The following is a 23,362-nucleotide window of genomic DNA, read 5'->3' as shown; positions in this document are numbered from 1 at the left end:
CTGCCCAGCCCAACCCCCCGAGACCAGCTGTTTACGAGGCCTCTGGCTTGGAGCTCACACGCCACATGTGTGAACGCCCCCTTCCCAGGACAGGGGGGCTCCGGAGCTGGGCCCACCCGAGTCCATCTAGCCGGGTGTCCCGGCCCCGGGCAGCACTGAGGTAACCCCCAAGGCACCATCTTTCCTCCCCGTCCCACCCCCTCGTGCCTGGCATTGGCTGCTCCATCTCGGGCTACAAAGAAGCAGCGCTGAGGACTGGCCAGTGGCAGTGAATTCCCCAGGCCAACCCCATGCTGGGTGGGGAAGGGGTGCTCCGGCCGTCTGTCCTGGACAGTCACAGACCCACAGGGTCCGGGCTACGCCCCAACTTTGGGTCAGCCTCAGGGGGGCACCCGTCAGTGCCAGAGCCCCAGGGTCCTGCTCTGCCTGCAGGGCCGTCACTGAGCCCCTGGGTGCCAGCCTGTCCTGGCTCCTGCTTGGCCCCTAGAGCAGCTGCTTAACCCTTTCCCACCCGCGGGGTAGCCACGCAAAGCGCAGAGGGAAACTGAGGCAATCGCAGGCATCCTAAAAACCTTACAGAAAATTCAGGGGTGTATCCAGGACCCCACAGCCCTGCCAGCCTCAGCTCCTGGGGTATAACCCACCCCCGTGCCCCATTCCAGAGGTGGCCGCATCTCAGCACCAGGCTGTATAACGAGCCCCCCGAGTCTTTCCCAGAGCTCCTATAGGAATGTCTGGGGATTGTGGACTGAGAGAAGGTGGGGAGGAGAGATGGCTGACGGGGCTGGATGGTGACTGGCCTTAAACTTCTGGTGGGGGGCAGGGGGCGTTAACCCCAAGAAGGGAGGGGAGATGGCAGGGGAAATATTGGGGCTGTTAGGAACCTAGTTAAACACCAGCGCAGAGACTGGGACATGGGGCCTGTCCCCTCTAGTGGGCACCAGCTCCCATCCGGCCCCAGGGCGGGGACTGGCTGGCTCAGGGGGGGCTGGAAATGGGACACCGGGGGCCTGTCTTTCCCCCCTGAGTCTCTGTCCTTGGTGCGTCTATTTCAGGTAAAAGCAAAGAGGCCGAAATCAAGAGGATCAACAAGGAGCTGGCGAACATCCGCTCCAAGTTCAAGGGTGAGTGCGGCCCCCGCCGGGGTGGCCACGTGGAGCTCTGCTGTGGGGGGTGGGATGGGGGGGACGACACCTTGGGCTGTTTCCTTCCCCTCAGCCCCTCCCCTGCCCAGGACAGCCTCCCTTATTCTCCCCCGCCTCCACCGGGGATGTCCCCCCCAGCCACTTTACCCTGAAGCTACCCCTGAAACCCCCCAGGGATGATACCTCCCTACCCTGCTTCTGTCCCTGCTTGGCCCCTCCCGGCTCTGCTTCTCCCCACCGCAGCCCCCGGCTCCCTCCCTGCCGTGTCAGTGACCCTTCTCCCTCGGGCGCCCCCCAGGGGACAAGGCCCTGGACGGCTACAGCAAGAAGAAATACGTGTGCAAACTGCTCTTCATCTTCCTGCTGGGCCATGACATTGACTTCGGGCACATGGAGGCCGTCAACCTGCTGAGCTCCAACAAGTACACGGAGAAGCAGATTGTGAGTGTGGGTGGAGCTGGGGGATTGGGGGTGCAAGTGAGAGGAGCTGCGGTGGGGGACGGCCCTGGAAGCCTGGGGGGTGGAGTGCGAAGGGTGCTGCTGAGGTGGGGGTGGAGGGAGGGGTGGGGCTGGGAAGGGCAGAGGTGGGGATGGGGCTAGGGAGGGAGGGGCGAAGCTGGGGAGGGAAAGACGGGGGAGGGAAAAGGTGGACTTGAAAGGGGAGCTAGGGATGGAGGAGGGGGAGCTGGGGAGGGAAGGGATGGGTGGGGCTTGGGGAGGGGGCGGAGCTGGGAGGGATGGGTGGGGCTTGGGGAGGGGGCGGAGCTCATGTTCCTACTACAGTAACAGGGGGCTGAGGCCTGATTTCTGCGGGGGCCACCCTGGCATCACCTGCTCCCCCCATCCCCCCCAGGGTTACCTCTTCATCTCGGTGCTGGTGAACTCCAACAGCGAGCTGATCCGCCTCATCAACAACGCCATCAAGAACGACCTGGCGAGCCGCAACCCCACCTTCATGTGCCTGGCGCTGCACTGCATCGCCAACGTGGGCAGCCGCGAGATGGCCGAGGCCTTCGCCTCCGAGGTGCCCCGCGTCCTGGTGGCCGGGTGAGCGGGGGGCCCTCGCCGGGGGGGAGGGGAGGGGAACCTCCTGCCCATCTGACCCTGCCCCTCCCCACAGCGACACCATGGACAGCGTCAAGCAGAGTGCGGCCCTCTGTCTCCTGCGTCTCTACAAGACCTCGCCCGACCTGGTGCCCATGGGCGAGTGGACGTCCCGCGTGGTGCACCTGCTCAACGACCAGCACATGGTACGTCCCGCCCTGACTGCCCTGCCCATCACCAGCACATGGTACGTCCCGCCACAACTGCCCCCCCAACGACCAGCACATGGTACATTCTGCCCCCCCAACAATGTCCATCACCAGTACATGGTATGTCCTGCCTCAATTGCTGCCTTAATGACCAGCACATGGTACATTCTGCCCCCCCCAACAACCAGCACAGGGTGTGCCCTGCCCTGACTGCCCTGCCCACCACCAGCACATGGTATGTCCCGCCTCAGCTGCTCCCCTAATGACCAGCACATGGTCCATTCTGCCGCGCCCCCAGTGCTCAGCACATGGTTTGTCCTCTCGCAACCATCCCCAGCAATGACCCATGGTATGCCCCGCCCCCAATGATCGGCATGATGCATCCTGCCCCATCCTCCTCTGCTCGACCATCTGCACATGGTACGTCCTGTCCCAACCGCCCTGCCCATCACCAGCACATGGTATCTCCCACCTCACCCTCTAAGGACCATCACATGGTACGTTTTGCCCCAACTTCCCATGCAGTTATCCCCCAGTGACCAGCACATGGTACATCTCACCCAATTGCTTCCCCCCACAACCAGCACATGGTACATCCTGCCTCCCCGCCCTCTTTAAGCACTGCCACAACCCCCCCCCCCCATAAGCACTTGGTACGCCCCGCCATCCTGGGACCCCTATGACCCCCCCCCATGGTCTGACCCCCTTCCCCCCCCCCGCAGGGTGTGGTCACGGCCGCCGTCAGCCTCATCACCTGCCTCTGCAAGAAGAACCCCGACGACTTCAAGACGTGCGTCTCCCTGGCCGTGTCCAGGCTGAGCCGGGTGAGCGGGGCCGGACGCCTGGGTTCCACCCTGGCTCGGGGGGCGGGGGAGGGGCCGGATGCCTGGGTTCCACCCTGGCTCGGGGGGCGGGGGAGGGGCCGGATGCCTGGGTTCCACCCTGGCTCGGGGGGCGGGGGAGGGGCCAGACACCTGGGATCCCTCCCCAGTGCGGGCAGGGCAGCATTCGGGGCGGGGAGGGCCCATGGCTGGGAACTGACCCCTCACTCTGGCCCCTGCCCAGATCGTGTCGTCAGCCTCCACGGACCTGCAGGATTACACCTACTACTTCGTGCCGGCCCCATGGCTCTCCGTGAAACTCCTGCGCCTGCTGCAGTGCTACCCCCCGCCAGGTAGGGGGCACGACTCCCCACCCCCGCAGAGCCTCAGGAGAGAGCAGGTGGGGGGGGAGAAGCCAGGACGCCTGGGTTCTCTCCCCAGCTCTGGGAGGGGAGGGGAGTCTAGGGGTTAGAGCAGTGGGGGCTGGGAGCCAGGACGCCTGGGTTCTCTCCCCAGCCCTGGGAGGGAAGCAGGGTCTGGGGTTAGGCCAGGGGCGGGGAGCCAGGACTCCGGGGGTCTCTCCGGGGTTGGTGTCTGGGCCCCACACTCCCACCCCCGTGCTGTGACCCTGCAGAGGATGCGGCGGTGAAGGGGCGGCTGGTCGAGTGCCTGGAGACCATCCTCAACAAGGCGCAGGAGCCCCCCAAGTCCAAGAAGGTTCAACATTCCAACGCGAAGAACGCCATCCTCTTCGAGGCCATCAGCCTCATTATCCACTACGACAGGTCAGCCCTGCCCCCCAGCCCTGCCCCCCAGCCCTGCCCCAGGCTCCCCCGCAGCTGCCCCTCGCCGCTGACCCCCCGGTGTCCCCGCAGCGAACCCAACCTGCTGGTGAGGGCCTGTAACCAGCTGGGCCAGTTCCTGCAGCACCGGGAGACCAACCTGCGGTACCTGGCGCTGGAGAGCATGTGCACCCTGGCCAGCTCCGAGTTCTCCCATGAGGCTGTGAAGACCCACATCGAGACGGTCATCAATGCCCTCAAGGTCGGTGGGGGGGGGGGGGGGGCTGGGGGCGGAGTCAGGAGGGACTCAGTGGGCGGGGCCCTGGGCGTGTCCTAGGAAGGGGAGGAGCCACAGGAGGGGTGGGGGGGACACTGGGGTGCCATTGCTGGGGCTCAGCGGGTGGGTCCCTGGGCATGTCCGAGGAGCCTGGGGATGGAGGGGAGGAGCCGGGGCTGGGAGGGGGAAGGCCGGGGTGCCCCCATGGGTGGCGCTGACCCCCCCACCCTGCAGACGGAGCGGGACGTGAGCGTGCGGCAGCGTGCGGCCGACCTGCTCTACGCCATGTGCGATCGCACCAACGCCAAGCAGATCGTGTCCGAGATGCTCAGCTACCTGGAGACGGCCGACTACTCCATCCGAGAGGAGATCGTGAGTGGGGCCTGATGCTGGGGCCTGGGGCTAGTGGTTAGAGCTGGGGGGCTGGGGCCGGACACCTGGGTTCGCTCTGGGAGGGTGGTGGGGTCTAGTGGTTAGAGCCGGGGGGCTGGAAGCCGGATGCCTGGGTTCGCTCTGGGAGAGTGGTGGGGTCTAGCGGTTAGAGCCGGGGGGCTGGGGGCCGGACGCCTGGGTTCGCTTGGGGAGGGTGGTGGGGTCTAGCGGTTGGAGCGGGGGGCTGGGGCCGGACGCCTGGGTTCGCTCTGGGCATGAGCCGGCCGGCGGGTGCCCCCAGGTGCTGAAGGTGGCGATCCTGGCGGAGAAGTACGCGGTGGATTACAGCTGGTACGTGGACACCATCCTCAACCTGATCCGCATCGCGGGCGACTACGTGAGCGAGGAGGTCTGGTACCGCGTCATCCAGATCGTCATCAACCGCGACGATGTCCAGGGCTACGCTGCCAAGACCGTCTTCGAGGTCAGCCTGGGGCGGGGGGAGGCGGGGCGTGCTGGGGGAACGGGGTAGGAGGGATGGGACGGTGGGGAGGGCAGAGGTACTGGGAAAGGGTGGGGGCATTGGGGATGGGGCGCTGGGGCGGTTGGGGAGGATGGAGGGAGGGTGGGGGTGCTTGGGGCAGGGCTGTAGGGGAGGTGGGGATGGGGCGCTGGGGGCGGTTGGGGAGGGGATGGAGGGAGGGTGGGGGGTGCTTGGGGCAGGGCTGTAGGGGAGGTGGGGGGATGGGGCGCTGAGGGAGGTGGGGGAGGGGATGGAGGGAGGCGGAGGTGCTGGGGCAGGGCTGTAGGGGAGGTGGGGGGATGGGGAGGTGGGGGAGGGGAGGGATGGGGGGACAGTAGCCACCAGCTGCTGTACCCCTTGGCCCAGGCTCGCCCAGGACCCCCAGGTCCCTGCGTTGTCCGTCCCCCCCCCGCTCCCCCGTCCCCCCACTCGGGCGTTGCTCCCCAGCCCCCCTCCCTTTGCCGGTTCTGGCCCTTTGGGAGCTGCTGCCCCAGGCCGTGCGTCCCCCGGGGGTGGGGCCCCCCAGCTTGGCCCCGCCTGACCCCTCCCCCTCCCCTCTCCCTCCCCAGGCCCTGCAGGCTCCCGCCTGCCACGAGAACATGGTGAAGGTCGGGGGCTACATCCTGGGGGAGTTCGGGAACCTCATCGCCGGAGACCCCCGCTCCAGGTACGGCCGGGGGGGTCCCTGTGGTGGGGGGAGGCCCTGGGGCTGGCGGGAGGAGCTGGGGGGGCTCTCGGATGCCCCCCCAGCCCGTGCTGACCCCCCCCCCCCCGGTGCCCGCAGCCCCCTGGTGCAGTTCAACCTGCTGCACTCCAAGTTCCACCTGTGCAGCGTGGCCACCCGGGCCCTGCTCCTCTCCACCTACATCAAGTTCATCAACCTCTTCCCCGAGACCAAGGGCACCATCCAGGAGGTGCTGCGCTCCGACAGCCAGATCCGCAACGCCGACGTGGAGCTGCAGCAGCGGGCCGTGGAGTACCTGAAACTCAGCTCCATCGCCAGCACCGACGTCCTGGTGAGAGCGGGGGGGCGTCCGGCCCTGGGGCAGGGAGTGGGACACGGGGCCTGTCCCCTCCAGGGGGCGCAGGCCCTGATCCGGTCCTGGGGCGGGGACTGGCGGGCTTGGGGGGGCAGGGAATGGGGCAGGGGCCTGTCCCCTCTAGGGGGCGCCGGCTCCCACCCGGCCCCAGGGCAGGGACTGGCTGGCTCAGGGGGGCAGGGAATGGGGCAGGGGCCTGTCCCCTCCAGGGGGCACCGGCTCCCACCCGGCCCCAGGGCAGGGACTGGCTGGCTCGGGGGGCAGGGAATGGGGCAGGGGCCTGTCCCCTCTAGGGGGCGCTGGCCTTGATCCAGTCCCAGGGTCGGGACTGGCGGGCTCAGGGGTGGGCCAAGGGGCCTGTCCCCTCTAGGGGGCGCAGGCCCTGATCCGGTCCCAGGGCGGGGACTGGCGGGCTCAGGGGGGCAGGGAATGGGGCAGGGGCCTGTCCCCTCCAGGGGGCGCCGGCTCCCACCCGGCCCCAGGCCAGGGACTGGCTGGCTCAGGGGGGCCGGGGATGGGGCAGGGGCCTGTCCCCTCCAGGGGGCACTGGCTCCCATCGGCCACAGGGCAGGGACTGGCTGGCTCAGGGGGGCGGGGGATGGGGCAGGGGCCTGTCCCCTCTAGGGGGCGCCGGCTCCCACCCGGCCCCAGGGCAGGGACTGGCTGGCTCAGGGGGGCAGGGAATGGGGTAGGGGCCTGTCCCCTCTAGGGGGCACCGGCTCCCATCGGCCCCGGGGCAGGGACTGGCTGGCTCAGGGGGGCAGGGAATGGGGCAGGGGCCTGTCCCCTCTAGGGGGCACCGGCTCCCATCGGCCCCGGGGCAGGGACTGGCTGGCTCAGGGGGGCGGGGGATGGGGCAGGGGCCTGTCCCCTCTAGGGGGCACCGGCTCCCACCCGGCCCCAGGGCAGGGACTGGCTGGCTCGGGGGGGCAGGGAATGGGGCAGGGGCCTGTCCCCTCTAGGGGGCACCGGCTCCCATCGGCCCCGAGGCAGGGACTGGCTGGCTCAGGGGGGCAGGGAATGGGGCAGGGGCCTGTCCCCTCCACGGGGCACCGGCTCCCATCGGCCCCGGGGCAGGGACTGGCTGGCTCAGGGGGACGGGGAATGGGGCAGGGGCCTGTCCCCACCAGGGGGCGCCGGCTCCCACCCGGCCCCAGGGCAGGGACTGGCTGGCTCAGGGGGGCAGGGAATGGGGCAGGGGCCTGTCCCCTCCAGGGGCGCCAGCCTGGACCCAGCCCCTCTCTCCCGCCAGGCAACGGTGCTGGAGGAGATGCCGCCCTTCCCGGAGCGCGAGTCGTCCATCCTGGCCAAGCTGAAGAAGAAGAAGGGGCCCGGGGCCGGCAGCGAGCTGGACGAGGGGAAGAAGGAGCCCGGGGCGGAGCTCAACGGGGGGGTGGAGCCCACGGCCAGCACCACCGTGAGTCCCCCAAACCCGCGTTTCTCCTCTTGGCACTGAGCATCAGCCGGGAGGCCCGGGGCCTTGGCCGGCGGGGGGGCGGGGCAGCCGGGAGGCCCCGGGGCCTCGGCCGGCCGTGGGGCGGGCAGCCGGGAGGCCCCGGGCCTCGGCCGGCCGTGGGGCGGGGGCAGCCGGGAGGCCCCGGGCCTCGGCCTCGGCCGGCCGTGGGGCGGGGGCAGCCGGGAGGCCCCGGGGCCTCGGCCGGCCGTGGGCGGGGGCAGCCGGGAGGCCCCGGGCCTCGGCTGGCCGTGGGGCGGGAGGGGCAGCCGGGAGGCCCGGGGCCTTGGCCGGCCGTGGGGCGGGAGTGGGGCAGCCGGGAGGCCCCGGGGCCTAGGCCGGCCGTGGGGCGGGGGCAGCTGGGAGGCCCCGGGGCCTCGGCCGGCCATGGGGTGGGAGTGGGGCCTGTCGGGGGGAGCCGGGAAGCCTGGGGTGCCTGGTACGTCTCAGTCACCCTGCACCAGCAAGAGGCGCCCCACAGGTGGGAGTGGCCCCCGGCAGGCTTGGCTCTGCCCCCACCCCCACCCCGTTTCCTCGGCCGGGCGATCTCACTCCCCCCCCCCCTGGCCCCCGCAGTCCACCCCCTCGCCGTCGGCTGACCTGCTGGGGCTCCGGGCAGCCCCCCCCGCCAGCTCCGCCGCCCCCACCAGCGCCGGGAACCTGCTGGTGGACGTCTTCTCCGACAACACCTCAGCCACGCCGGGCCTGGCTCCTGGCACCGAGGACAACTTCCTTAGGTGAGGGGGGCCCCGGGCGCCGGCTCCCATCCGGCCCAGGGCGGGGACTGGCTGGCTCAGGGGGGCACCGAATGGGCCCCTCACTCCCAGTTGGCACTTTCTGTGCATCAAGTTGTTGGCTGGGGGGCTCGTGTTCATGTGTGTCTGGCCTGGGGGAATGTATGTGTGGGGAGGGTCGGCCTGTGTCTCTGGCCTGCGGGGGATGTATGTGTGGGGGGGTCGGTCTGTGTCTCTGGCCTGCGGGGGGGGATGTGTGTGTGTGGGGGGGGGTCGGTCTGTGTCTCTGGCCTGGGGGGGATGTGTGTGTGTGTGTGGGGGGGGTCGGTCTGTGTCTCTGGCCTGCGGGGGATGTATGTGTGTGGGGGGGGGTCGGTCTGTGTCTCTGGCCTGGGGGGGATGTACGTGTGGGGTGGGGTTGGTCTGTCTCTCCTGCTGCCCTGGGATTGGGTGACCCTTGTGGCTCTGGCTGCTGCTCTGTGATTGGATGATGCAGTGACTTGGCGCCGGACACCTGGGTTCCCTCCCCAGCTTCGGGAAGGAAGTGGGGGCTAATGGTTTTGGGGGCGGGGGGCTGGGAGCCAGGACTCCTGGGTTCTCTCCCCAGTCCTATCCCCACCTGCCTTGCTCTGACCCCTGCGTCCCTCGTGCTGCGTCCGTCTGTCCGGGAACTAACCTCGCACCTGCTCCGTCTTCTGGTGACTTGTCTTCTCTGCTTTCTCCCTGCCCCCCGCTGCCCCCCCCACTGCTGCCCCCCAGCTCGGGAACAGCTGCTTCCTCCGATGACCCTGCTTTGCCTATCTCTGAAGCTGATGAGCTGCTAAACAAGTAAGAAACCGCCGGGGTGGGGCTGGGTCCCGGACGCCTGGGTCCCTGGGGCGGGGCAGTCCTGGGTAGGTGCGCTGTTGCCAGGTGGGAGCAGCCCCCCTGTGCAATCTCTCTGCTCCCCCCTGGGTGCTGGCTCCCCCTCTGGGGCGTCAGCATGTGCTATTGGGGTGTCTCTCGCTTGCCTGTCGCCCGCCGACCCCCCCCGTGCCAGCTCTCTCGACTGCGACTCCCGTCTGCCCCTTGTTGCCTCGCGGGGGGGGGAGGGTCGGAGGTCAGACTTGTCCTGTGGCCACCGGTATCGTGAGTTTGCTTGTCACACAGGCAGGCTCCTGTCAGCCACAGATGCTGGGGCTGCGGGCGGAGGGAGGGGCACCGGCAGAGCCGGGGCGGCTGCGGGCGGGAGGGAGGGGCACGGCAGAGCCGGGGAGGCTGCGGGTCGGGAGGGAGGGGCACTGGCAGAGCTGGGGGCTGCGGGCGGGAGGGAGGGCACCGGCAGAGCCGGGGGGGCTGCGGGGGGGGAGGGAGGGGCACCGCCAGAGCTGGGGAGGGGCTGCGGGCGGGAGGAGGGGCACCGGCAGAGTTATTGGGGGCTGCGGGTCGGGAGCGAGGGGCACCGGCAGAGCTATGGGGGCTGTGGGGCGGGAGCGAGGGGCACCGGCAGAGCTATGGGGGCTGTGGGGCAGGAGGGAGGGGCACCGGCAGAGCTCTGGGGGGGGCTGTGGGGCGGGAGTGAGGGGCACCGGCAGGGCTTAGCTCACTGCCCCCGTCCCCCCGTGGCAGGTTCGTGTGTAAGAATAACGGGGTGCTCTTCGAGAACCAGCTGCTGCAGATCGGGGTGAAATCCGAGTTCCGGCAGACCCTGGGTGAGGGGGGGGGGGGCGCCGGCCGGATGGGAGTGTTGGGGTGGTTATCGCCCTATGTCTTTCTGGGGTGGGGGTGGTGAGAAGTTTGTGAGGTGGGGGCTGTCTGGCGTGAGGGGGAGGTTTTGGAGGCCTTTTCTCCACCACTGCTGTCCCAGGCCGGGAGGGGTTGGGTGTCGGTATGGGGCGGCCGGGAGGGCCTCTGGGGATGTAGGCGTGGGGTTGGGAGGGCCTCTGGGGGATTGGTGGGGTGGAAGGGAGACGCGGCAGGGCCAGGAGGGGTTCTGGGGATGTAGGCGTGGGGGTTGGGAGGGGCTGTGGGGATTGGTGGGGGCTCTGGGAGGCGGAGACGCAGCAGGGCCAGGAGGGGTTCTGGGGATGTGGGCGTGGGAGGTGGGAGGGCCTCTGGGGGATTGGTGGGGGTGGGAAGGGAGACGCGGCAGGGCCAGGAGGGGTTCTGGGGATGTGGGCGTGGGGAGGTGGGAGGGCCTCTGGGGGATTGGTGGGGGGTGGAAGGAGACGCGGCAGGGCCAGGAGGGGTTCTGGGGGATGTAGGCGTGGGGTGGTGGGCTGAGGGGAGGTCTAGGGGGGCAGGAAGCGCTGTGGGGGTCTGGTCCTGTCACCCGCTGCCGTTCCAGGCCGGATGTACCTGTTCTACGGGAACAAGACGTCGGTTCAGTTCCAGAGCTTCACTCCGACCGTCACCTACCCCGGCGAGCTGCAGAGCCATATCCTGCCGTGGGGCCGGGAATCGAGGGGGTGGATCTGAGGGGGGAGATCTGGGGAGCGCGGGGATCGCGGGGACCTGGGCGCAAGAAACGAGGGAGGATCGGCGGGGAGGGGGGTCCCGGGAGCGGGCACAGGGGGACCCCGGCCTGTCTGTAGTGGGCTGTGGAGCCGCTGGTGGAGGGCAGTGGGGATCGGGCGGTGGGGTCTGGGGGCACAGGGGACCCGGCCCGTCCTTAGCGGGCGCACAGCTGAACATCCAGACGAAGGCCGTGGAGCCGCTGGTGGAGGGCGGTGGGGATCGGGCGGTGGGGTCCAGGGGACCTGGGGCACAGGGGACCCCGGCCCGTCCTTAGCGGGCGCACAGCTGAACATCACGGCCTTCGGCTGGGAGCCGCTGGTGGAGGGCGGTGGGGGTCTGGCGGTGGGGGCACAGGGGACCTGGGGCACAGGGGACCCGGCCCGTCCTTAGCGGGCGCACAGCTGAACATCCAGCCGAAGGCCGTGGAGCCGCTGGTGGAGGGTGGGGGTCTGGCGGTGAGGGGGACCTGGGGAGGCACAGGGGACCCGGCCCTCCTTAGCGGGCACACAGCTGAACATCCAGACGAAGGCCGTGGTGCCGCGGGTGGAGGGCGGTGGGGTCTGGCGGTGGGGGGGGGACCTGGGGGAGGCACAGGGGGGGGCACAGGGGGACCCCGGCCCGTCCTTAGCGGGCGCACAGCTGAACATCCAGCCGAAGGCCGTGGAGCCGGAGGTGGAGGGCAGTGGGGGGGGATCGGGCGGTGGGGGCATGGGGGCACAGGGGACAGCTGAACATCCAGCCGAAGGCCGTGGGGGGCTCGTGGAGGGGGGGGGGGGGGGGGGTGGGGGGGGCCTGGGGGGGCACAGGGGACCCCCGGCCCGTCCTTAGCGGGCGCACAGCTGAACATCCAGCCGAAGGCCGTGGAGCCGCTGGTGGAGGGCGGCGCCCAGGTGCAGCAGGTGCTGAACATCGAGTGTCTGAGCGACTTCACCCTGGCCCCCCTGCTCAACATCAAGTTCAGGTAGCGCCGCCTGCCCCGCCGCGGGGAGCTGGGGACGGGGGTCAGTGTCTAGGGGAGGAGCCTGGGGAGGGGGTGCTGGCGCGCGTCCCCGGGGGCTGGGTGTATTGCAGGGGGCGGTCGGGGGAGGGGCTGCCCCCCTGACGGCTCCCCTCCCCCCAGGTATGGGGGCACCCTGCAGAGCATCACCCTCAAGCTGCCCGTCACCCTGAACAAGTTCTTCCAGGCCACCGAGATGCTGTCGCAGGATTTCTTCCAGCGCTGGAAGCAGCTCAGCCAGTACGTGGGCGGGGTCAGGCAGGGTGGGCAGGAGACAGACAGATCGGGGGCAGGGGGGGACTGACAGGCAGGAGACAGACAGATCGTGGGGGCAGGGGACTGACAGGCAGGAGACAGACAGATCGTGGGGGTGTCAGGGGACTGACAGGCAGGAGACAGACAGATCGTGGGAGGGGTCAGGGGGGACTGACAGGCAGGGGGCAGCCAGTCTGCGGGTGGGGTGGGCAGGAGACAGATCGTGGGGGGGGCAGGGGGAGGGGCCCCCAGGGCATGGCTCCAGTAATTTTTAGCCCCCCATATGGCGCCGGGAGGGGGAGGCCAGTCACAGGAAGCCCATTGCGGGGAAGCCCGGAGGGTGGAGTGGGGGGGGGGATGCATCATCTGATACCCCCAACCCCCCTGCAGGCCTCAGCAGGAAGCCCAGAAGATCTTCAAAGCAAATCACCCCATGGACTCCGAGGTGACCAAGGCCAAGGTGAGGGGCTGGGTGGGGGTCAGCGGGTGGGGGGCTGGGAGCCAGGATGCCTGGGTTCCCTTTCTGGGAGGGGAGTGGGGACTGGTGGTTAGAGCTGGAGTGCTGAGCATCAGGACTCCTGGGTTCTCTTTGCGGTTGTGACTCCCTGGGGCTATGGTGGGGGGCAGCCGCCCCCCAGAGGAACCCCCCAACACCTCTGTATAAATCCATGGCACACCCACATCTGGAATACTGCGTGCAGATGTGCTCATCCCATCTCAAAAAAGATCTATTCTGAAAAGGGCAACAAAAATGATGAGGGGTAGGAAGCATCTGCTGCATGAGGAGAGATTAATAAGACGGGGACTTTTCAGCTTGGAAGAGAGACGCCTAAGGGGGGGTGGGGGGGTGACGGAGCTCTATAAAATCATGCCTGGGGCGGAGAAAGTGAATCAGGGCGTGTTGTTTACTCCTCATAACACAAGAAGCAGGAAGCGCCCAATGAAATGAACCGGCAGCAGGTTTAACACAAACACAAGGAAGAATTTCTTCACACGACGCACAGTCGGCCTGTGGAACTCCCTGCCGCAGGATGCTGTGAAGGCCAAGGCTAGAACAGGGTTCAGAAGAGACCTAGCCAGGTCCCTGGAGGCCAGGTCCAGCGGTGGCCATTAGCCAGGCTGGGCAGGGATGGGGTCCGTGGCCGCTGTTTGCCGGGAGCTGGGGATGGGTCACTCGACGGTGCCCCCTGCTGTTCGTTCCCTCGGGGGCGGCTGCCGGCAGACAGGACACTGGGCTGGACGGGCCTTTGGTCCGACCCAGTCTGGCCGCTCTGATGTCCCCACCCCTGGCGTCTCCCCAGCTCCTGGGCTTTGGCTGCGCCCTGCTGGACAAGGTGGATCCCAACCCCGATAACTACGTAGGCGCCGGCATCATCCAGACCAAGTCGCTGCAAGTCGGCTGCCTCCTGCGGCTGGAGCCCAACGCCCAGGCCCAGGTAAGGGGGGGCCCGGACGCTTGGGTCCGGGCTGGTGGGTAGAGCGGGGTGGGGAGCAGCTGGCAACCAGGACGCCAGGGTTCTCTACTGGCTGTGGGAGGGGAGTGGGGGCTAGTGGTTTGGGGTTGCGTTGCAGATTTGGGTTTTAGGTTGGGCTGTCAAACGATTATAAAAATGAATCGTGCTGGTAACAGAATCCCATTTATTTCAATATTTTTGGCTGTTTTCTACGTTTTCAAATATATTGATTTCAGTTACAACCCAGAATACAGCATGTACAGGGATAACTTTCTATTTGTCTGCTTACAAGTATTTGCACTGTAAAAAAGCAAAAGAAATTGTAGCTTTCAATTCAGCTCAGGCAAGTTCTGTCCTGTGAGCCCTTTGTCGTGAAAGTGCAACTTACAAATGTAGAATTATGTACAAAAAAATAACTGCATTAAAAAATGTCAAACTTTAGAGCCTAAAAGTCCACTCAGTCCTACTACTTGGTCAGCCAATCGCTCAGAAAAACAAGTTTGTTCACATTTACAGGAGATGATGCTGCTGGCTTCTTATTTACAGTGTTACCTGAAAGCGAGAACAGGTGTTCACGTGGCACCGTTGTAGCCAGCGTCACAAGATATTTACGTGTGAGATGTGCTAAAGATTAATGTCCCTTCATCTTCAACCACCACTGCAGGGGACATGTGTCCATGCTGATGACGGGTTCTGCTCAATAACGATCCAAAGCAGAGCGGACCAACGTAGGTTCATTTTCATTGTCTGAGTCAGATGCCACCAGCAGAAGGTTGATTTTCATTTTTGGTGGTTTGGGTTCTGTCGTTTCCGCATCGGAGTGTTGCTGTTTTAAGACTTCTGAAAGCCTCTCCACACCCTGTCCAGATTGGATTTTGGACCTCACTTCCGATTCTTAAACCTTGGGTCAAGTGCTGTAGCGATCTTCAGAAATCTCGCATTGGTACCGTCTTTGCATTTGGCAAATCAGCAGTGAAAATGTTCTTGAAACGAACGTGTGCTGGGTCATCATCCGCGACTGCTATAACATGAAATATATGGCAGAATGCGGGTAAAACAGAGCAGGGGACGTACAATTCTCCTCCAAGACGTTCAATCACAAATTTAATTAACACATTTTTTAACGAGCGTCATCCGCATGGAAGCATGTCCTCTGGAATGGTGGCCGAAGCATGAAGGGGCGTGCGAATGTTGAGCACATCTGGCACATAAATACCTTGCAATGCCGGCTACAAAAGTGCCTTGCGAACGCCTGGTCTCACTTTCAGGTGACATTGTACATAAAGAGCTGGCAGCATCATCTCCTGTAAATGTGAACAAACTTGTTTGCCTGAGTGATTGGCTGACCAAGAAGTAGGACTGAGTGGACTCGTAGGCGCTGAAGTTTTACATTTGGTTTGGTTTTGAGTGCGGTTATGTAACAAAACAAAATAAAACATCTACATTTGTAAGTTGCACTTTCACGACAGAGATTGCACGACAGTACTTGTGTGAGGAACTGAAAAATTCTATTGATCATTTTTACAGTGCAAATATTTGCAATAAACAATCTGCACTTTGATTTCAGTTACAACCCAGAATACAATAGATAGGAAAATGCAGAAAAACATCCAAGCTATTGAATACGTTTCCGTTGGATTCTAGGGTTTAACAGTGCGATTAAAACTGCAGTTGATTTTGGAAATCGTGATTAATTTTTTGTGAGTTAATCGTGTGAGTTAAGTGCGATTAATCGACAGCCCTAGTTTTGGGGTGGGGTCAGGGGCTGTGGTATTGGGTGGGGGGTAGAGGGGAGTTTGGGGGGCTGTGTTGTGGGAGGGCGTTTGGGGGTCTGAGGGAAAGTTCAGGGGATTGGGGCTGCGGGGCTGAGGGGCGATTGGGGGCGGCGGGGCGGGGCCTGAGGGGCGATTGGGGGCTGCGGGGCCTGAGGGGCGATTGGGGGTACCGCCTGACGCTGCGCTCCCTCCTCCCCCCCCCAGATGTACCGCCTGACGCTGCGCACCAGCCGGGAGCCCGTCTCGCGGCACCTCTGCGGGCTGCTGGCCGAGCAGTTCTGAGTCCGGGGCTGCGGCCAGCTCTGGGGGTGTCTGCATCGAGCCCCCGCCCCATCCTGTTGTCGTGGTAACCGTGTTCTCATTGCCTGGCCCGTGGGGGCCCAGCGCTTCGGACGGACCAAGGGGGGCCCCCCCTTCCTCCAGGAGGGGCCCTCGGGAGCTGCCTTTGGGGGGGGGCAGCTCGTGCCCCCGGTTCCTGGATTAGTCGGGTTGCCCCCACTCTCTGGGCCTGGAGGGGCTGGAGTGTGTCTGTTTACACTACGCCCCCCCCTTGTGAGCTCTGTGCCCCCTAAGTCCCCCCCACCTGCACAAAGAGGGAGGGAACTCAAAGGGGGGGAGCTGGGCTGCCCCACCCTGGCAGCTCAGAGCAGCTGGGGAGGCTGCAAATGCCCCCCCCCCCCAGCCCTGACCCCCTCAACCTGGGGCTGGACCATGGGTGGGGGAGGTGTGGGGCTGCCCTCCCCCCCCCCAAAGGGAAGATGTTACACAAGGGGGGGGCTGCGTCTCCTGCCTCTCCCCCCATGTGGGACCCAGCCCCTCTTGGCCTGAGCCCCACCGGGGGGGGGGGGGGGCAATGGTGGGGAGGACCATGTGACTTGCCGTTCTAGGTGTTTCCGAGCGCGTGTGTCGACCTCCATGTGACTGTAATAAACGGGGGGTCGCCCCCCCATGCCACCCCAGCCGCCTCCTGTGCCGCTGCCGCCGGGGTGGAGACGGAGGAGGGAGGCCGGGGACTTGGGGGTCTCTTTCCCAGACGGAGAAGGGGCCCCTGTGGGGCGGGGTGGGGTGATGGCTGGGGAAGGAGGAAGCAGGTGCCAGGGCGGAGTTGCCTTTTCCCCATCAAGGTGTGGGGGTGACTCCCCTCTGCCCCACATAGGGGGCTGGGGCTTTCCTGTCAGACCCCCACCTGCCCCCAGCCAAGGAACCGGCTGATTATTTCATCCATCAGCCTCCAAGCAGAGCGAGCGAGAACCCAGGAGTGACGCGGGGGGGTTGGTTTTTTGGAGGACTTTGTATTCACATGGTGTGTGCCTCAGTTTCCCCATGTGCTGCATGATTAACTAGGGGGTGGGGACAAGGTGGCATGAGGGTTCCTGTCCACTTCCCGAGGGCAGCTCTCCTCCAGCTTCTACAAATCCTCCAGCGCAGGGCCCCCCTCCCCCACGTGTGGGGCTATTCTCCTAGCAGGGTGGGGCCTTCCAGGCAGGTCACCCCGGGGTCTTTCGTGCACCCCAAAAGCTTCAGGGCTCAGTTCACACTTGAGCAGCATAAAGCAGGGCACCAATCTGGAGTCCTGTTCCCTGCAGCTCGGAGTCTCCCCCTTACCCCACGGGCATTTTCCTGCCTCTCCGCTCCCCAGCTCCAGTCCATGCTTCAGCTGGGCTGCCTGGTCCTCTCCTTCCCTTTGCCAGTCCTCCAGCGCCTGTAGCCTCAGCTGATCCGCTGTGGGGCCGGCCCCACAGCCCCCCTGCGGGACAGGAAGCTGGGGCCGCCCTGCTGCTGCTCCGGCGGCTCCCAGCCCCTCTTGTAGCCCTGTTGGGGTCCGGAACCTGCCTCTGGGGCTGATCACCCCTCTCCAGCCGTGCCTTAGTAACAATCCCACCTCTGCCACCACCTGTCGCGGGTTCGCTGTTCCTGACCAGCTCTGAATCGGTCCCTCGTCAGTGGGGACATGCTGTCCCTGGGGTTAATCACTGAGCCTTGCCCACCCCTGCTAACAGCGTGAGCACCCCCCAAGGGGAGCAGCGCACCCCCCCCAGGCTGTAGCGCCTCTCAGCCCGCGTGGTAAAACCATGGGGGTTCATCGTCTGGAACACAGCGTGGAAATTCTTCATTAGCACCGAAAGCAGGAAGTTACAGCCAAGTCCAGCTGGGCGGGGTGTGAGTCCAGAGCCCCTCTCCCCTGCCCCAGCCAGACCCCAGGCCAAAACCGTCTCACAGGCCCACACGCAGCCCCCCCCACCTCATCCCTCCTCAATCGGGGGCCAGACTGGGTCCCCGGCTCTCCCCTCCTGCCCAGCTGGCTTCCTGCAGAGGGCCAGGGTCATCAGTTGCTAGGACACATCACGGGAGCCCAGGTCCCGCCTGGGTATCTGGATTCTTCTGCAAAGAAAACACATTTTCCCCTCCCCCTCGTTATTCAGGTACATAGGGGAAACTGAGGCACGCACCCGCCTAAAGGGGGAAATGATAGCCGTGTGGAGCAAGTGAATCAGCAAGTGTTGTTTACTCATAACCCAAGAACCAGGGCTCACCCAATGAAATTCCTAGGCAGCAAGTTGAAAAAGCAAAGGAGGTATTTCTTTCCCCCAATCTGTGGAACTCCCTGCCGCAGGATGCCGTGAAGGCCAAGACTAGAACAGGGTTCAGAAAAGACCTAGCCAGGTCCCTGGAGGCCAGGTCCAGCGGTGGCCATTAGCCAGGCTGGGCAGGGATGGGGTCTGTGGCCGCTGTTTGCCAGGAGCTGGGGATGGGCGACGGGTGGATCACGCGGCGATTGCCTCTGGCAGGACACAGGGCTGGATGGGCCATTGGTCGGACCCAGTCTGGCTGCTCTTCTGCGCACACGATCATCCTACCAAATAGCCCGAAGAAATCCCCTTTGGTCCCCCGAGGCGGAACCCAGGCGTCCGGGCCGGCGTCTCAGCAGGCAGCGTCCCCGGTGAGGCGCTGCAGGGCGCGGGCGGCCAGGGGCCGCAGGGCGAAGGTGGGCACGTGGGGCGCCAGGAGCAGGAAGAGCTGGTGCTGGGGGGCGTGGATGGCGTAGGCCTTGTGCGTGGCGCTCACCACGTAGCAGTGCCGGGCGCGGTGCGGGAAGCCGGCCTGGAACGGCTCCTGGGGGGGGGCTGCCAGACATAGAGGGGTTAGGGTGGGGGGAGGCCCCAGGCGGGTTTGAGACCCCTCTTCCCTGGGCCCTTCCCACCCCCTGGGCCCTCCCCCTGCCCCCCTTCCCCACTCACCTGGGCTGCCCTCCCAGGGGAAGTAGCGGGCGGCGACCAGGGCGTAGAAGTGGCGCAGGGCGCGGGCGCGGCGCCGGGGGGACAGGCCTGGGGGGAGGAGGGAAGACGCTGAGAGGGGGCTGGACCCGGCCCCTGGGAGGGCGTGGACCCACTCCCCAGATGCACTGGGGATGCCAGGCTAGGGGGCAGGACCTACCTGCCCCGGGCTGGCTTCGGGGGCAGGGACTTACCCTCTCCCCCAGCTGGGTTGGGGGGCAGGGACCTGCCCTCTCCCTGGGCTGGGTTGGGGGGCAGGACCTGCCCTCTCCCTGGGCTGGGTTGGGGGGCAGGACCTGCCCTCTCCCTGGGCTGGGTTGGGGGGCAGGACGTACCCTCCCCCCGGGCTGGGTTGGGGGGCAGGGACCTACCCTCCCCCTGGGCTGGCTTCGGGGGCAGGACCTGCCCTCTCCCTGGGCTGGGTTGGGGGGGCAGGACGTACCCTCCCCCTAGGTTTGGGGGCAGGACGTACCCTCCCCCTGGGTTGGGTTGGGGGGCAGGACGTACCCTCCCCCTGGGCTGGGTTGGGGGGCAGGACCTGCCCTCTCCCCGGGCTGGGTTGGGGGGCAGGACGTACCCTCCCCCTAGGTTTGGGGACAGGACGTACCCTCCCCCCGGGCTGGGTTGGGGGGCAGGGACCTACCCTCCCCCTGGGCTGGCTTCGGGGGCAGGACCTGCCCTCTCCCTGGGCTGGGTTGGGGGGCAGGACGTACCCCCCCCCCAGGCTGGCTTGGGGGGGGCAGGACCTACCCTCCCCCCCGGCTGGGTTGGGGGGCAGGACCTACCCTCCCCCCCCGATCCTGGGGGCTGCACTGAGCTCTGGCTGCTCCTCTGCTCCCGATGGATCAACAGGAACCTGAGAGAAAAGAGGAACGTGGGGGGGGCTGGGGGCTCCACTGGCTGGGCCCTTCTGGGGCACCCAGGCTGCAGCCCCCCATAGCACCCCCCGGCCATCCCCCCTCCCCCCGCAACACCTGCCTTAGGGCCCCCAGTGCCTCCCCCCCGCGCTCCCCCCAGGCACTCACGCCAGGACTCCGGGGGGCAGGGTGGTGCCGGGGGGCAGGCCGTGGGGCTGGGGCCTGACACACGCCTGCAGCGGCTCCAGCAGGGGCTTCCAGAACCGTGGCACCAGCTGGGGGCACAGGGGAGAAGGGGTTAAACGTGCTGGGGCCCCCCTGGCAGGTGGGGGGCCCAGCCCCACTCCCCCTCTAGGGGGCACAGGATGCCACCTGCCCCCCACACCCACCTCGGTCTCCACGGTGTGCAGGGCAGGGCTGGGCCCGCAGATCAGGCAGGCCTCCAGGCCGGGCAGCAGCTGGCAGGTGAGGAGCCGGTGGGGGACCTGGGGGGCGGGCATTGTCAGACAGAGACCCCTGGCCCCCCAGCCCAGCCCCTCTGCGCCCCAAACCTCCCCCGTGTCGCTGCCAGCCCCCCTGCCAGCCCCCCGAAACCCCCCGAAACCCCCACCCACACCCCGTCCACTTCCCCCTGCGTGCTCACCGTGGGGCTGCCGTGGGGCAGGTAGATGGGGTAGTCCCGCGCCGTGGGGGGGGGCAGCGAGCCCACCAGCCAGCTCAGCAGCAGCAGCTCCTGGGGGGCCAGTTGCCACCAGGGCTCAGTGGCCAGCGCCAGCTGGCCCCCAACCACCAGGCAGCCAAAGCGGCTCTCGGCCGCGGCCACGAAGGCTTCCAGGCCCTCCTGGCACACAGGGAGAAAAGGGGGGGGGTCAGGGGGTGGTGGCCCTTCCCCAGGAGCCTCCCACCCCTAGCTGGGGACCCCCCCATCCTGCTCCCCCTGCTCCCCACAGCTCTGAACCCCAGAACCCGCCCCCATGAGATCCCAGGGCAGGGGATGGCCGGAGGGGGCCCCAGAGGGTCTCTGTTCCCAGGGTTGCTGTGGGGGGGGTCTCACCTGCAGGGCGGCGCCGTGGGGCACAGGGACGCACTCCACACACTGTGTCAGGTCCCCGCTCCGCTCCAGGGGGGCCAGGAAGCTGTCAATCAGCTTGTAGCAGGCCTGGGGGAAGTGGGGGGCTGGTGAGGCTGGGAGCGGCCAGGCAGGGAGGGGGCTGCAGGGTTCAGCCCCCCCCCCCCCACAACTGCTGTGGGTCAGCCCCACGGCCTCCGTCTGTCCCCAGATACGGGGGCAGGATGTCACACCACAGGCTGGGGCTGCTACTCCACAACGCAGGCCACTCCCACGCCCTGTGGGGCCGAGGCTGGTGGGCAGCCCCCCCCTCCCAGAGCCCAGGGGTCCTAGTCTCCCCCACTCCGGAGCCCAAGTCCCCAGTCTCCCCCGCCCAGGGCCCAGGCTTGGGGGGCCCCAGTCTCCCCCACCCAGGGCCCAGGCTCAGGGGGCCCCAGTCTCCCCCACCCAGGGCCCAGGCTTGGGGGGCCCCAGTCTCCTCCCCTGGGACCCAGGCTTGGGGGGGTTCCAGTCTCTCCCAAGGCTCAGGGGGCCCCCAGTCCCACTCTCCCCCCCCGGGGCTCAGGTTCAGGGGGGTCCAGTCTTGTGTGGTCCCCCCCCAGGGCCCAGGCTCGGGGGGACCCCAATCCCCCCACTCACCCTCAGGTCCTTTTTGAGGCGTTCAATGTTGCGGATGTTCACCAGCTCCTCCAAGCCCAGGATTAGCACCTGGAACGAGGCCCCAGACTGGTCAGTCGTGTCCTCCCCCCGCCCCCCCAACACAGGGAGGGGGAGCAGCTGGGGCAATTCCTGGCCTGTTCCAGGGCCCCCTGGGGTAAAACCAGGATCTGCTGGAGGGGGTCAATTCCCCTCCCCCTGCTCCATGCCCCAAAGCGGGGGGGGGGGCACTGAATGGGCATCATGGAGAGAGGGACACAGGGCTGGGGGGACCATGTGTGGGGGGACAGGGGAGGGAGGTGGGTTCAGCAGGGGAAGGGCCCAGGACCTGGGGCGCAGCATGTGCGGGGCTGGGGGGGGGGAGGACATAAGAACGGTCACCCAAGGGTCCCTTTGTAACTCCTCGCGGGACTCTCCTGAGTCCTTCTGGGTCGTCTGCCAACTCGGCCGCCTCCCCCATTCCCCCTTTTCCCAGCCCCTTTCTCACAGGCTTTCGGAAAGTCTAAGGACGCTGGCTCCCCCTGGGCCACACGGCTCGACCCCCGGAAGAATTCTAATAGATCGGTGAGGCGCGATTTTCCTTTCCAAACCCAACCCGTCACGTTTGTCTCTGTGCCTGATCGTGCTGTTCGGGAACCAGTTTGCCCAGTACTGAAGCTGGACTCACCGGCCTGGAATTGCCAGGATCGCGCCCGGAACCTTTTCTAAAAATCGGCATCACATGAGCTCCCCTCCAGCCGCCTGGGCCGGAGGCTGAGCGAAGCGATTGGTGACACACCCCAGGGAGTAGTTCAGCAATGTCATAGCTGAGTTCCTGCCGAACTCTCGGGTGATTCCCAGCCGGGCCTAGGGCCTTATTCCTGTTCCCAAACCTCCTCTACCGAGGCCTCAATCTGGGGCAGTTCCTCAGATCTGTCACCCAAAAACCACGGCTCGGGTTCGGGAGTCTCCCTCCCATCCTCTGCAGTGACGACCGACACAAAGAATTCACGTGGCTTCTCCGCGACGGCCTTGTCTTCCTTGAGTGCTCGGAGCAGCGGCCCCACTGATTGCTGGGCAGGCATCCGGCTCCCAGAGCATTTCGGGGGCCCCTGGGGGGGCCCCTGCAGGGATTGGGGTTCGGGGGGGTGGTGGCAGGGGCTCACCATAGCGCTGAAGGTGTTGTCCAGCAGGCGTCCCAGGGCAAAGTCGCTGGCTCCTTCCTCCGCCGACAGGACGATAAGGGTGATGCTGGAAAAGTTGGGGTGATGCTGGGACTCATGGGGGGGCAGCTGCTCCCCACTCCACCCCCTGCCTTAGGGAACCAATCCCCAGCCCCCCCCAGCCCGAGGGCCAGCATCTCCTGCTACCTGACGTCCAGGGCCCTCAGCACCACCCTGCTCCCGCCACCCTGCTGCCCCCTGACCTGTTGTGGAAAACCCTCCACACCACATGGGTGTTTGCGGTGCAGGCTGCCGTCAGCAGGACGTCCAGGTTCGCCCCGAACATGTGCACCCCATTCAGGGAGCCGATCACCGAGAAGGGGAGCTGGGGAGAGAAGGGGGGGGAGGGAGTGTCACTCAAAGAGAATGGGCCAGGGAGCCCGGACTCCTGGGTTCTTTCCCGGCTCTGGGAGGGGAGTGGGGTCGAATGGGTTAGAGCAGAGGGGGCTCGGGGCCAGGACTCCTGGGTTCTCTCCCTGGCTCTGGGAGGGGAGTGGGGTCTAATGGGTTAGAGCAGGGGGGGCTGGGAGCCCGGACTCCTGGGTTCTCTCCTTGGCTCTTGGAGGGGAGTGGGGTCTACTGGCTAGAGCTGGGGGAGGCTGGGAGCCAGGACTCCTGGGTTCACTCCCTGACGTGACTGGCTCTGAGAGGTAATTAGCATTTGGGGGTGGGGGTGTTTCTCGGGGGGACACAGCTCTTCCCCCCGAACCTAATCTCTTTCCTTCCTATAACCCCCCCACCCCCCATACTCTAGGGTTAGGGGGCACCAGCCCCCCAGGGCAGGGGAGGGGCAGGGCCTCACCTGGTGCTTGGAGGGGGCCCCCGTGCTGCGGCAGAACAGGGGGACCCCGCTGCTGGCTGTGAGGCAGAGCAGGGTGACGGAGCCCCCCTCCTCCCCCATGGCCCCTCTCCCCAGGGGGCCCGG

The 23,362-nt window shown here is 66.6% G+C and overlaps 2 protein-coding genes across 8 annotated transcripts; one reads left to right on the top strand and one right to left on the bottom strand.

Moving 5' to 3' along the window:
- The first annotated feature begins 1,055 nt into the window (after window positions 1–1,055).
- Window positions 1,056–15,951, top strand: AP2A1 (adaptor related protein complex 2 subunit alpha 1). 2 transcript variants are annotated; one of them, XM_039509954.1, is made up of 22 exons: window positions 1,056–1,124; window positions 1,444–1,586; window positions 1,999–2,192; window positions 2,266–2,395; window positions 3,121–3,222; window positions 3,464–3,572; window positions 3,854–4,004; window positions 4,095–4,263; window positions 4,513–4,650; window positions 4,952–5,134; window positions 5,743–5,840; window positions 5,958–6,189; window positions 7,466–7,630; window positions 8,243–8,403; window positions 9,160–9,228; window positions 10,009–10,091; window positions 10,727–10,816; window positions 11,734–11,857; window positions 12,017–12,133; window positions 12,539–12,608; window positions 13,450–13,584; window positions 15,582–15,951. In XM_039509954.1, exons 2-22 carry the CDS (start codon window positions 1,536–1,538, stop codon window positions 15,657–15,659), a joined length of 2,649 nt encoding a protein of 882 aa, XP_039365888.1. In that variant the 5' UTR covers window positions 1,056–1,124; window positions 1,444–1,535; the 3' UTR covers window positions 15,660–15,951. The 2 variants fall into 2 exon arrangements, with proteins under 2 accessions (XP_039365888.1, XP_039365889.1); XM_039509955.1 differs by lacking the exon at window positions 9,160–9,228.
- A 1,916-nt stretch (window positions 15,952–17,867) lies between these two features.
- Window positions 17,868–23,338, bottom strand: FUZ (fuzzy planar cell polarity protein). 6 transcript variants are annotated; one of them, XM_039510058.1, is made up of 11 exons: window positions 23,240–23,338; window positions 22,641–22,762; window positions 22,381–22,465; window positions 21,218–21,286; window positions 20,564–20,668; window positions 20,153–20,350; window positions 19,899–19,994; window positions 19,678–19,784; window positions 19,438–19,508; window positions 18,617–18,703; window positions 17,868–18,502 (listed from the first exon to the last, which is right to left on the bottom strand). In XM_039510058.1, the coding sequence occupies exons 1-11, from the start codon at window positions 23,336–23,338 to the stop codon at window positions 18,300–18,302; spliced, it is 1,242 nt and encodes a 413-aa protein (XP_039365992.1). In that variant the 3' UTR covers window positions 17,868–18,299. The 6 variants fall into 6 exon arrangements, with proteins under 6 accessions (XP_039365992.1, XP_039365995.1, XP_039365993.1 ...); XM_039510061.1 differs by lacking the exon at window positions 18,617–18,703; XM_039510059.1 differs by lacking the exon at window positions 19,438–19,508.
- Between the last annotated feature and the right edge of the window lie 24 nt (window positions 23,339–23,362).

The sequence above is a fragment of the Mauremys reevesii genome, linkage group 22 (genome assembly GCF_016161935.1).
Source record: "Mauremys reevesii isolate NIE-2019 linkage group 22, ASM1616193v1, whole genome shotgun sequence".
Classification (NCBI taxonomy): Eukaryota; Metazoa; Chordata; order Testudines; family Geoemydidae; genus Mauremys; species Mauremys reevesii.
This window is presented reverse-complemented; position numbering and strand designations above follow the sequence as displayed.

Excerpts from the sequence above, each read along its gene's own strand:
- FUZ (XM_039510058.1), bottom strand. The coding sequence starts at position 23,338 with ATGGGGGAGGAGGGGGGCTCCGTCACCCTGCTCTGCCTCACAGCCAGC. Across the intron at positions 22,763-23,239 it reads GGGCCCCCTCCAAGCACCAG|CTCCCCTTCTCGGTGATCGG; the intron begins GTGAGGCCCTGC and ends TTCTCTCCCCAG. Across the intron at positions 21,287-22,380 it reads ACAACACCTTCAGCGCTATG|GTGCTAATCCTGGGCTTGGA; the intron begins GTGAGCCCCTGC and ends GCCTCGTTCCAG.
- AP2A1 (XM_039509954.1), top strand. The coding sequence starts at position 1,536 with ATGGAGGCCGTCAACCTGCTGAGCTCCAACAAGTACACGGAGAAGCAG. Across the intron at positions 6,190-7,465 it reads TCGCCAGCACCGACGTCCTG|GCAACGGTGCTGGAGGAGAT; the intron begins GTGAGAGCGGGG and ends CTCTCCCGCCAG. Across the intron at positions 11,858-12,016 it reads CTGCTCAACATCAAGTTCAG|GTATGGGGGCACCCTGCAGA; the intron begins GTAGCGCCGCCT and ends CCCTCCCCCCAG.